General features: G+C 53.4%; 1 protein-coding gene across 1 annotated transcript; it reads left to right on the forward strand.

Annotated features, from left to right (window-relative positions):
- The first annotated feature begins 4,280 nt into the window (after positions 1-4,280).
- On the forward strand, positions 4,281-12,214 carry NTN5 (netrin 5). The gene is made up of 6 exons (XM_003801559.1): positions 4,281-4,911; positions 8,732-8,920; positions 9,174-9,323; positions 9,622-9,675; positions 9,884-9,964; positions 11,841-12,214. Exons 1-6 carry the CDS (start codon positions 4,281-4,283, stop codon positions 12,212-12,214), a joined length of 1,479 nt encoding a protein of 492 aa, XP_003801607.1.
- Positions 12,215-13,491: the final 1,277 nt, after the last annotated feature.

Raw genomic sequence — 13,491 nt, forward strand, 5'->3', positions numbered from 1 at the left:
GGAGTTGGAGGTTGCTGTGAGCTGTGACACTACGGCACTCTACCGAGGGTGATAAAGTGAGACTCCGTGTCTACAAAAAAAAAAAAAAAAAAAAACTGTGTGAGGAAGAAAGCAGCCCTCCAGGGAATAAGAGTTTAAGAGATTTTCTTGTCCCTGGGTGGGAGGAAAATACAATGAGACCTAAACTTTCTTCCTGAATTTTCTCTAGCTTTCTTTAGGTCTCAGCCCAAAGGTCTTCTCTACTTCACCTCCCTTAAATCTGCAGCACCCTGCCCCTCACCTCCCTATTTGCTTTTGCTCCAAAGCACCTGACACCTTCTAACATTCTAGAGAACTAGATTACTTGCTGCTGTTTTTTGTCTCTGCCTTTCCAGAAGGTGAGCCTGCCGGGGGCAGGAGTTTGTGTCCTACACGGGGAGCTCAGGCAGGACCAGCAGGGTGAGTTAGGGCCTGAATCTTCCAGTTCTCTACCCTGTGACTTATACAACCCGAGCCTTGCATCTAACATGCCTCTTTTGATATTGGGGTTCCTGGGCTCCCAATTCCTTTCTCCTGCAGCTGACTCCTTACAGCTTTTGGAATCTCTCCCTTCTTTCATTCTGACATCCGTGCCCCTGTAGGTTGGGCCCCTCCAACGTGGCACCTAAGAGTCACCAGGAACCAGAGTAGCACATGGCTTTGGCTATTCCCTCCCATCCTCCCAGGGCAAGTAGGCACAAACCCCTATGGGATTAGCCCTACACTCTGCCACATTAAATGTCAGGGGCACTCACAGCCGCACAGCAGTAAAGGCCATGCCCCCACCTCCCAAGACCCTTGATTTCCTCAGTAGGAAGTGACAGAAAACATTTTTTCTAGTCAAACCCATTCAAATATGGAAGAGTTGGCAGCAACAGCAACATCTGCATGACAATTTCCCAATGAAAGCACTGAGGTCTTAGGGCAGCGCTTGGGGCACAGTGGGTAGGGTGCCGGCCCCATATACCAAAGGTGGCAGGTTCGAACCTGGCCCCTGGCCAAACTGTAACAAAAAAAAAAATAGCCAGGTGTTATGGAGGACACCTGTAGTCCCAGCTACTCAGGAGGCTGAGGCAAGAGAATCACTTAAGCCCAGGAGTTGGAGGTTGCTTTGAACTGTGAGCTGTGATGCTACAGTACTCTACTAAGGGTGATAAAGTGAGACTCTGTCTCAAAAAAAAGAAAGAAACAAAGAAAGCACTGAGGCCAGACACTAGTGCTAGAGAAGCTGCCTTTGAGCCCTATTCCCCCCAATTCCCTACTCCCTGGGGTGCCCGCATTCTCCCTCTGGCCACTAGATTTGTTGAGGCCCAAGGTGATCTCAGTTCCTTCGGTGCCCTCCTCACTATCTTAGAAAGTGGCTGAGATTGGGTGGCGTCTGTGGCTCAGTGAGTAGGGTGTTGGCCCCATATATTAAGGGGAGCACGTTCAAACCCGACCCTGGTCAAACTGCAACAAAATATAGCCGGGCATTGTGGCGGGAGCCAGTAGTCCCAGCTACTTGGGAGAGAGGCAAGAGAATCACTTAAGTCCAAGAGTGTGAGGTTGCTGTGAGCTGTGTTGCCACAGCATTCTACCGAGAGTGACAAAGTGAGACTCTGTCTAAAAAAAGAAAGTGGCAGAGATTTTTGGGTTTCTCAAGGTTGATCTGATCACTCCAAAGATGTGGATTTTTAGGGATAAAAACAACTGACCTTAACGCCCAGTTAACCCACAGATGGTTTGAGGGGGGAAGAGGAGGGGCTGGCTTGGGGTCATGCAGCTAAAAGCAGGAGCCCCACCTCAACACAAACAGACCTGACCCACCACCTGCAGTGTCAGCCCCTGCCTGGATCTTTGCCACCACATGGCAGAGCTGAGCCAGTGGGGCAGGGGCAGGTAGGAGTGGAGCAGGACCCCAGACCCAGGACCCACATATTGCAGCCATTTCCTCCTACCTGCTTTGAGCCTCCTAGGCCAGCCTGTTAGGGTCTGTTGGGCTGCAGGACTGCTGGGGGTGACAGCTCTGGCATCCCACACAGTCGCGGGTGGCCTGGCTGGCAGGGGTCCCTGTGGGGAGAGCAGGGATTGGGGCGGGGTGGGGGCGGGGGTGGTGTTGGATTCTGCGGGCTCTGAGCTCCCGCCCAGAACCCCCACTAGCCTGAGGCCTGAGAGCAGCCACTCGCCACTCCCTCCTGAGAGCCCACCACGGGCTGCCCTCCCCGCTCCTGCGGGAAGAGGAGCCTGCAGGGAACCGACTGCTGGACCAGGACGCTGTCTTCTTGGGTGCAGGTTTGGCCAACATCAGGGGCCTAAGGGCTTAGGATCGGGGGTGGGGGTGCTGCCAAGATATGGGGAAAGGAAGCCTGGGTCCCAGATGGACCCTAGGCAAACAGCCTAGCCATGGGTCTACTTAAGGAGGTGGGGGTGGGTTGTCTGAGGGATAGGGGCTGGGGATCGGACATCTGGGTCCTCACAGGCAGGGGCCGCCTTCTGGATCCCTCAGGACCATGAGGAAACTCACAGCCTGATTCCCCAAGGTGCTAAGGACCAGAAGGTGGTACCCCCAAACTATCCAGCAAGAGATCTATGGGACATTGAGAGCCAGGTCCTTAGGGAGGCTGGAGCAGAGGCGCCAGGCAAACACCCGGAATAGGAGCCAGCACAAAATGGCGCCAGGCTCCTTGGGAGGGACACAGGGGGACGCCCCTCATCTGAAGCGGGGGAGGCAGAGTCTGCGTGTGGCAACAGCAGTGGGGACACAGGGGGCTATGAAATCAGGCTGGGGGAAGGTGTGACCCATCCCCTAACCCCCAGGGAACCCTATAGACTCCCAGCCCAGGTGCAGGCCTGGGTGCAGATTTGGAGCAGGTGCCTGGGCAGGGGCACCCAGAAGGCTTCAAGATTCCCAGTCCAGAGCGAGCTCCTCACAAGAGTTTGCCAGCTGTGAAAGAGGTGGGGGGGGGGAGCATTTCAGAGCTGAGTCCTTCCTAGTTCTTGCCATCCCTGGTATCTGGAGTTTGCCCCCCTTGGGTACTTTGGCATCTGGGACTGGCCCTGTCACATCCTCCTGCTCTCTCCTCCCTCATTACCCACCACCCCCAGTATCTGTTCCCCCATCTGCTCTGGGGACCTTTGCATAGGTGAAGATTGTGGGGACTCTGATCCTCAGGCCCCGAGGTCTAGAATGGCAGGAGGGGACTGAAATGACCCAAAAGTCTCCAATATCTGACTTGAGGTCCCCATATCCAAGTCCTAAAGGGAACCCCAGAATCTGCTTTCCCAACACTACAGGGATTCTGCTATCCTACTCCCCAGCCACCCCTGCCGTTCCTAAGCTCAACCCTCTGGGCTTTGCACTCAGGGTGGGAAAGGGTTAAGAGTAGAGTGCTGGGGGTAGATGGGTGGCTGGGAGGCTGAGGTTGGAGGTTGTGTGTTGATAATCCCCCTCCGTGCCCAGGGTGTGGAAAACAAGGTTAGGGCCCCATGTGGGAAAGGGCCTCCGCCTCTCTGATCCTGGTGGGCTGGGGTCTCAGCCTCTGCTTCTGATCCACCGCCAGCTCTCTGGTCCTCCCCCACCCTCCACAGGGCCTGTGAGGTAGCTACTGTTCTCAGGCCCTCCCAGGTGTCTCTGGGCTCACTTGCCTGCCTATCCCACCCCCAGACCCTGTGAGCTTTGGTCCCTCACTACCTGGGTTCCTGACCCCTCTCTGTCTCAGCTCCTGGCCTCTGCTGTGTTTGCCCCACCATGTGTCAATTTCCCCCTTTGTACTTGATGCTTACCCTAGGCCTGAGCTCATCTCCCTCCTGGCTTTGCTATCTCTGTCTCTATCTCTTCCTCTATTGCTTCACCACTGAGTCTTCATCCATCCCTCCGTCCCCCTGCCTGGCTCAGGCCTATTCTCTGTTTCATCCCTCTCTAGATGAGTGCATCTGTTGGGCTTCTGCAAGGCTTCTTGCCCACCCCCTCGCCGCTCCCCAGGGACCCTTGCCCCTTCGACACTGACGGATAACTCTGGGGTGTTAAGCTACGGATTAGTTCAGGCAAAATTCTCAATTTTGCTTGCGTTCTTTCCCCTTTGGGTTATGTAAACAGTAATTCTCCCCAGATGGAACTATTTTCCTCGCTTCCAAGCAGCCTAGAGGGGGCTTGGGCAGGGCGGGGTGGAATGCTGGCTCCACTGGGAAGGAGCCTGATGGAGGCTGATGGCTGCTGAGGTCCCCAGCCCCTGCTGAGGACACCTCCTCTCCTCTCCTCTCCAGGTGCTTGCCCTGCTGTGACCATGTCTGTGACCTTTGCTCTCTTGCTCCTCCTGAGCCAGGCCACTGCTGACCCATGCTATGATTCAGGGGGCTACCCTCGCTTCTGCCTCCCACCAGTGACCCAGCTGGCCAGCATGGCAGCCTCCTGTCCTCAGGCCTGCGCCTTCTCCCCAGGGAACAGCCTTAGCCCTGGGGGCATCTGCAATGGCAGCCTGACCCTGGCCTTGGGTGGCCCCTTCCTCCTGACATCTGTCAGCCTGCGCTTCTGTACTCCAGGAACCCCAGCCCTAGTCCTGTCGGCCGCCTGGGCTGCTGGGGGTCCCTGGAGGCTGCTGTGGCGAAGATCTGCCTGGCCTGGGGCTTTGGGGGGCCCTGAAAGGGTGACCTTCCACTCCATGCCAGGCCCTAAGGCCAGTATGGCAGCCAGCCACCTCCGAGTGGAGTTTGGAGGCCGAGCAGAGCTAGCAGCAGCTGGGCTGAGAGGCCGCTGCCAGTGCCACGGACACGCGGCCCGCTGCGCCGCCCGGGCCCGGCCCCCCCGCTGCCGTTGCCGCCATCACACCACTGGCCCAGGCTGCGAGAGCTGCCGCCCATCCCATCGTGACTGGCCATGGCGGCCTGCCACACCAACGCACCCCCATCCTTGCCTACGTGAGTCCTTGGCCTCTCCCTACCCTGCTTTCTCCACCCTCCCATGCCACTGTTACCCTCATCCCTACAAGGGCAGGATGCTCCCTTCTCTCCCCAGAACTGCAAAGTCCTTGCCTCTCCCCACTCTGTTGCAGGTGAAGTCCCTCTCTACACCCTCCACACAGCCTCCCATCTGCCCTCCCCACTTGCCCACATCTCAGCCACATGTGGGCCTGTCTGCCCATCAGGGGTTCCAATCTCCTCCCAATATTCATTGGCCTGTGGCAATGGTAATGATGATGTTAGTGACATTACCTAAGCACCCAGCCCAGGGTCTTGCTGGTTGTAGGTTCTCGGGTAACTTATTGAACAGGACAGCTGGACATTTCCCGACCCCTCACACCAACCACACAAGGAAAGTAGTCATTAAACACATATTTATCAATCAGCTACTATTGTCATCAGGCCCATTCTACAGATAAGACTGAGGGGACTGTGTTGGGAAGCCCCCCTGCACAATAAGTCATGGCAGAGCCAGGATCTGAGCTTGGGAAGCTGAGTTCTGGGCTCTTAGCTTGTCCCTGCCAAGTTCTTGTTGGGTGCTGTCACGTGGGTTGCTTTAGAGCAGACAGGAGAGCAGCAGACAAGAAGGAGCACAGACTCAGTAGCCAACTAGACTACCTGAACTCAAATACCACCTCCTCTGCCTCAGCTGTGTGACCTTGGGCAAGTTACCGAACCTCTCTGTGCCTTGGTTTCCTCCCCCTATCCTATATAGGCTATAGTGAAAATTCAATGAGTTTATATACACAAGGTTTTTAAAATAAAGCCTGATGTAGCACCTCACATGAAGGAAGAGTTCCCTGCCAATGTCATGATACCCTTGGGAGGTAAGGGCTAAGAGGAAGTGTCATTTGCTCTAAGTCTCACTGCCATCAAGGGACCGAACTTGGGGAGCCAGGCCTTTGTAGATGCTATCCAGCTTGACAGGTACCCCCAGGCAGGTCCTGCTCAATGGTCTCTCCCCTCCACTGTACTTCCAGACTAGCACTTCCTGGGTCCTCCTCACTTCCCTCCAGCAGCCCCCACTCAGGGACAATGTCAGCTCCTCCCACCCTCCCACCTCTAGCCTGTGACCCTTGGTAAAGGGTCTGAATGTGTCACAAGGTAACTCTACTCCATCAACAGGCACAAAGATAGACACAGACACACACACTTTCATGCATGCCCACTAGTTCCCTGGCCTTCCCTCTCCACCTCCTGCATTCCTGGCCACTCTCCATCTTTCTTCCCACATAAAGAACATCCTGGACTAACTTACAGACTGTACTACTGTCCTTAGCTCCTTACTCTGGGCTCATCCCTATTCAGGACTTCCCCAGAGACTATCACTGTCCAGGCTTTTTTTGTCCCCCCTGCTAACTCAGGGTCACCACTTAGTCAGACTGTTTCCACCAGCCAAATCTGAAGATCCTTCTCCTGTAGGGGAGACAGGGATGGGATACTCACTTGGCCCCAGTGTGCAGTGGGTTTCATCTGGGGCCTGGCCAGGCTATCCTTCTGAGGATCACCACACATCCCCAGGCTGAACTGGGCACTGCTCTCCAAAACTGGGTAGGAGACTGACCGTGCTGTGGTAGAGAAAGGTGGGGAGTGATGAATTTTTGTGGCTGGGCTTTCTAGACATGGTGGTCTGCATCGTCTCTCCCCTATCTGAGATTTTCAGAGGGAAAGCAAGGTGAAGTTGGGTGACCCTTGGGTTAGGAAGACTCCAAAGCCTGACTTTACCCACTGATAATCTCCATAGCACTACCAGTTCCTTTTTTTTTTCTTTTTTCTTTTTTTGAGACAGAGTCTTAAGCTGTTGTCCTGGCTAGAGTGCCTTAGTGTCATAGCTCACAGCAACCTCCAACTCTTGGACTCAAGTGAGCCTCTTGCCTCAGTTTTTCTATTTTTTTGGTAGAGACAGGGGTGTCATTCTTGCTCAGGCTGGTCTCGAACTCATGAGCTCAACACCCACATTGGCCTCCCAGAGCACTAGGATTATAGGTGTGAGCCACCGCACCCAGCAGCACTGTCAGTTCTAATGCCCACAAAAATCCTGGGAGAAAAGAGTCAAGATCCCCACTAGATAAGGAGAAAAGAGGCTCAGAAAGAAAGTCATGTTTCCAAGAATACACAGCTGCCTCAGATTCCTGATCAGCCCATGACTCCTTTGGAGTCTCTGGAACCTGCCACTCTAGGCTTCTAAAACCTCTTAGAGTCAAAAACCCCTTAAGTCCAGGTCTCTTCAAAGAGTGTCCCACAATCCCTCCAACCCCCTCCCACCTGATATGAGTACCTCACGCTGAGATGCTTGCAAGAAATATAGATCCTGGCTCCAGCAGAAGCCCTGGGGGTCTAGCTCTGGAATCTATGTCATTTTGCTAACAAAAAAAAAAAAATTGTTTTCCTAGTAATTCTGTTGGGTAGTAAGGTACAGCCAATGGGAGGTGGGGAGAGAGGATTGCTTGACCTCAGGAGTCTGAGACCAGCCTGAGCAAGAGTGAGACCCTGTCTCTAAAAATAGCTGGGTGGTGGTGTGGCTGCCTGTCATCCCAGCTACTTGGGAGGCCCCAGGTAAGAGGATCACTTTAGCCCAAGAGTTAGAGGTTGCTGTGAGCTATGACACTACGTACTCTACCCACGGCAACAAAGTGAGACCCTGTCTCAAAGAAAAAAGGGAGGGAGGGAGAGAGAGAGAGAAACAAATAAACCTGATAAATCCTCCCAGGAAAATGCTAAATAATCCTCACATGAGTTGCTTGAGAATTACTAGAGCAGTGGTTCTCAACCTTCCTAATGCCACGGCCCTTTAATAGAGTTCCTGTGGGTTGTGACCCACAGGTTGAGAACTGCTGCACTAAAGTGTGGTTGCTAAGAGCACAGACCCTGGGACCAGAAGTCCTGGGTTAAAATCTGACCTCTGGTGGGTTGGCACCTGTAGCTCCAGAGGCTAAGGCACCAGCCACATAACACCAGAGCTGATGGGTTCGAATCTAGCCCAGGCCTGCCAAACAACAATGACAACTACAACTAAAAAATAACTGAGTGTTATGGTGGGTGCCTGTAGTCCCAGCTACTTAGGAGGCTGAGGCGAGAGAATCACTTAAGCCCAGGAGTTGGAGGTTGCTGTGAGCTATGACGCCATAGTACTCTACCCAGTCTCCAAAAAAAAAAAATCTGGCCTCTGGTTGCACTACCTTGAGCAAGTGATTTCACCTCTCTGTGCCTCAGTTTACCCTATCTATAAAGTAGAGATGATGAGAGTCCCAAACTCACAGAGCCACTATGTAGGTGAAATGTCTAAAGCACCTGGCATGTGGAAGCACAAAACAGCACTGGGCCCGGCTCTGGGTTGAGCACTTTATATCTACTCTATTTCATTTAAGCCTCCTGAAGTAAATACTACACATGCCATTTTACAGTCAAATGAACTGAGCTACAGAAAGGAGAAATCACCTGCTGAAGGAAGACAGAATGGTAGATGTGGGGGTCTGGCTCCACAGCCCATGCCCTCCTCTTATTTAGGCACCCACAGTTTCAGAGAGACCTTCAGGAACCTCACAAGTCCTATTGGGCTTATCCAGCTCCAGTATCCATTGAGTTGGAGCTAGATAAGCTTCATTCCAGATGAAAACAAAGATGTTCTGGGACCCAAGCTTACCCAAGTCCCAGGCAGTTTCTTTCATGTTAAATTCTCCCTTTATTTCTTTTCATGAGGGTAGGGCAGTGGGGAGAAAGTTGGAGACTGGGGAACAGAAAGCCTGGTCCTGAGGTGCCCCGCCCATCTTGCTCCTAGCCTGCTCCTGCAACCAGCACGCCCGACGCTGCCGGTTCAACTCTGAGTTGTTCCGGCTGTCAGGTGGCCTGAGTGGTGGTGTTTGTGAGCGGTGCCGCCACCACACAGCTGGGCGGCACTGCCACTACTGCCAGCCAGGGTTCTGGAGGGATCCCTCACAGCCTATCACCAGCCGCAAGGCCTGCAGGGGTGAGTGTGGTCTAACATCTTGCCTAGGGATGAAGGAGGCAGGGTTAGTCTCCAGAGCCTGAGGGAGGCGGGGCTAGGGACCTGGACCCCTGGGTTTCAGGGAGGATGGGGCTGGGGGCTGGGATTCCTGGGTCTGAGGGAGGAGGAAATGGGGACCTGGACTCCTGGGCCTGAGAGGGGAGTTGGCTGTAGAATTGGGAGGAAGCATCTTGGACCCAGGCACCCTGTGCCCCCAGTTCCTCTCCTCATGCAGCCTGCCAGTGCCACCCTATTGGGGCAACAGGAGGCAACTGCAACCAGACCAGTGGGCAGTGCTCCTGCAAGTTAGGGGTCACAGGTCTGACATGCAACCGCTGTGGTCCTGGCTACCAGCAGAGCCGCTCCCCCAGTATGCCCTGCCAGCGTGAGTCCTCGGGGGCAGGGTCATAAGTCCTGAGGGTGGTGGGAAGGAGACATCCCAGGGAAGAAGGGCTATGAGGACTAGGGCCTGGGGAGACGGGACCCAGAGGCTGAAGGTAGCAACTGAAATTCCAGACTCCTCAGTCTTGGGTAGAAGGGCTGGGGGCCTGTAATCCTAGAGAAGGAGGCAAAGTATTCTTGCACTTTTGGGTTTTAAGGCACTTAACACTTAGAGTCTGGTTGCCTGGATTTCCTGGTGGTGGGGGTGACTAAGAGTTTAAATTTCTTCTTTGGTCTCACAGGAATTCCAGAGGTAACGACCACTCTTGCTACTACTGCTGGTGTTTACAGCTCAGGTAAGACAGGCTAGCAGCAAGAGGGATTAGGGGTGGGCTTGCTATGTCGTCAAGCACATTGAATGGGATGCAAGGGTCACCCAGGGAGCCCAGTTTCAAGGGTTTGGGCACCTCAGATGGCCAGCAACATGGGATGCAGGCATAGGTGGGGTAGTATGCTGTGGTCCAGGCCTTAGGAACCCACTGCAGACAGCCTGACCCTCCCCAGATCCTCAGTGTCAAAACTACTGCAATATCTCGGACACCAGGGTGCATATGAGCCTTTGGACTTACTGCCAGCAGGACTATGGTGAGTGCTGGGGAGAAAAACAGCCAGAGGCTGCACAAAATGATCTGGTGACTGCCTCCAGGTCTCTGGCCTCCAATTTTCTCATCTTAAATGGGAAAGAGTGGGGTGGCGCCTGTGGGTCAGTGGGTAGGGCGCCAGCCCCATATACTGAGGGTGGCAGGTTCAGGTCCAGCCCCAGCCAAATTGCAACAAAAAAATAGCCAGGCGTTTTGGCAGGAGCCTGTAGTCCCAGCTACTCGGAAGGCTGAGGCAGGAGAATTGCCTAGGCCCAGGAGTTGGAGGTTGCTGTGAGCTGTGTGATGCCACGGCCCTCTACCAAGGGTGATAAAGTGAGACTCTGTCTCTACAAAAATAAATAAATAAATAAATAAATAGGAAAGAGTGTTGGATTCTAAAGGGCACTTCCTGATTGGAAGATAAATGGGGGAAGGGCAGTGCGGAGGAGGTATTCACTACCTTCCTGTATCTGCTCTTCTCCCATATTCTTGGACCTGTGGAGTTTCACTGCCTTCTTCAGCATGACATCTCTGAGAAATAGGAGAAAGAGGGAGCGGTTGAATGATAGGGGCCTTTCCTTTCCTAGACCCTTTTTGCCACCCTTCTTGGTCCCAGATTATTTGAGTCTTAGCCCCACTCCCCCACAAAGACTTGCCCCACAATTTCTAACTTGTCAGTCCACACCTGCCCAATGACCCTGGGGCCTGTGACCTCATGTAACTTGGCTCTCTTAGACACTCAGATGTCAGCTGAGCCCACAAATCTAGACCAGCCCCAGATACTTCCCTCTATGTATAGGTCCCCAGATTCTTTCTCTCTCAGGATGGTCATCTGGCCACTAGTGTACTAGGCCTTAGAAGGTAGAGAGTTTTCCTCCCACCCTCCACAGTGATCTGCCCTGCAGACCCAGCTTGCTGGCCAGAGTCCAGCCCCTAAATCTATCTGACCTCACCTCCTTAGAAAGTACATTTTTCTGGCTCGGTACCTGTAGCTCAGCGGCTAGGGTGCCAGCCACATACACTGAAGCTGGCGGGTTTGAACCCAGCCCAGGCCTGCCAAATAATAATGACAGCTACAACCAAAAAATAGCTGGGCATTGTGGAGAGCGCCTGTAATCCCACCTTCTTGGGAGGCTGAGGCAACAGAATTACTTAAGCCCAGGAGTTTGAGGTTGCTATGAGCTGTGACACCATGGCACTCTACCCAGGGCGACATAGTGAGACTCTGTCTCAAAAAAAAAAAAAAAAAGCAGCACCTGGGGTTCAAGGGGCAGGCGCCTATAACCCCAGCTACTTGGGAGGCAGAGGCAGGAGAATCGCTTGAGCCCAGGAGTTGGAGGTTGCTGTGAGCTGTGATGCCAAAGCACTCTACCCAGCACCTCCCTTGAAAATATCTCTCTCTTAAGGGTTCCAGTACTGACACCTTCTGACCCAGATGTATTAGAGACCCTGGACCTGCCTCTTTTGCCTTACTCCCACCTCTTTACCATAATTCCTCTATCTGTTGGTCCTAATACAATCTCCAAAGCCTTGACCAACAAATCCAGGCTCCTCGGCTCCTCTCCCTATCTGGATGTTGCTCCTTCAGAGGACAAGGCATAGCCTTGCCCTTCCTGATCACAATCCTGGAATTCCACCTCACGAACTGTAAACCCACCCTCCTAATCCTCCACCTCACCTACACAGTGTTTCCCTCAGCAGGCCCCACCCCTCACGACTTAGATTTAAAACCTCAAAGATTCAAGATATCCCTCCTTCTTGATGAGATCCCCAATCCCAGGAGGCCACCCACAGGTTCTGGGCCCTTCCTCACCAAGAATGACCCCAGAGGACCCGGTAGGCTCCCCACAGCCTAGGCCTTACACCTCCCCTCCCCACAGTTCTCCGGGCGCATGTGCTGGCGTCCGAGGTGGGAGACCAGGCGTGGCGGCAGCTGGCTGTGCGTGTGTTGGCAGTGTACAAGCAGCCAGCACGGCCTGTGCGCCGTGGCGACCAGGACGCCTGGGTACCCCAAGTCGACCTGGCCTGTGGCTGCCTGCGCCTGCGGCCAGGCACCGACTACCTGCTGCTGGGCAGCGTCAGCCGCAGCCCAGATCCGGCGCGCCTCGTTCTCAACCGCCACGGCCTTGCTCTTCCCTGGAGGCCGCTCTGGGACCGGCCGTTGCGGCAGCTGCAGCAGAAGGAGCGTGCTGGAGGCTGCTACGACCTGAGGCCTCAGACTCCAAGGCCAAGGCCAGAGCTGGGGCTGCCTTGAACGCCAACAAAGGAACTTGAAAGTAACGGTAAGAGCGGCCTTCCACCTACACCGGAGTGTCTGTGGAGAGCCAATCAGACATCGCCGAGCCCCTGGCGACACTGTGCATGCGCCAGCACCGCACAAGCATGAGGGACTTTTAACAAAAGGTGGCAAACAGAGAGTGGGACTTTTCATCGAGCAGTCCTTCATTTACTCTGTGGCCTATTCCCCGCCTCTGATCTATTCCCACAATAAAGTCTCAACTCTTGAGGAATTTCAGCTATAGACCCCCTGATGAGTGCTAGGACCCTCTCTAGGGGCAAACGGAAAAGGCCTTGAGTAAATATGCGGCACTTGAAGTCATGACTACAACCTCGTGACAAAGTAGCAGAGCCAATGAGAGGCCCTATGATGTCACTGGGTGCTGGTCAGATTTGTGTTGCCTGAGATTAGGCCGAATGCCAGTGGAAGGGACGGGGCTGGAAAAGGCAGGAAATCCAAGGAAGGAAGGAATAGCAATAACATATTTCCAGAAAATAGTTCCAGACTTAGGAACTATTGGTTCCTGATGGGCCTCAGGGACTTTGAGCAATTATCTGAAAAGCGTTCTGTAGGTTTACCTGGTCTTGAAGCACAGTGTAAACTCATTCCTGAGAAAATAACCAATTGGGAGCCACAGAGTTGAATGACATCACTTAGTGCTAAGCAGATTTGTACCCCTGTTCAACAGCAGGGTACCTATAGGCTAGAGGAGTAGAGCTGAAAAGGCAGGAAGCTTTACATGCCATATATGGTACAGAAGGTTGTCACAACCTAGGACCCTCCTTGTCACCCTGACCTCTGCCCTTGAATCCACAGCCAACACAATTTCAAATTGGGGTGATCTTTTCAAAAGAGTCACTGAAGGGTTACATTGAAGAAATCTTAGAGAAAGGGATGTAATTTAAGGTCCTTTGGACCTGAAGACCAACCCAATTCCTTCCCTGAGAGAAAACTGAGGCTCTCAGCTAATAAGGAATCAGAGTGGGGCATTATGTCACAGGATGCTAAGCAGACAGAAAGGTACCATCCAGCAAACATTCTGGGTTTGCTCTTGGTAAGACTGAACAAGAAAGGGCATTACATCCAGAGGGTGAGCATTTGACCCCCAAGCCAACAATAAAATTTTATATCTGGAGAAATTTGCCTTTAGCTTCCAGCTGAGCCCAGGGTGGGGACATCTCTGAAACAGGAGTCTTTAAGGAGTTTTCTATATTCCTTATCTTTGCTCTTGAAGGCAATCTTTTTTTTTTTTT

Source organism: Otolemur garnettii, unplaced genomic scaffold, assembly GCF_000181295.1.
Source record: "Otolemur garnettii isolate 467f Iridium unplaced genomic scaffold, OtoGar3 scaffold00211, whole genome shotgun sequence".
Lineage (NCBI taxonomy): Eukaryota > Metazoa > Chordata > Mammalia > Primates > Galagidae > Otolemur > Otolemur garnettii.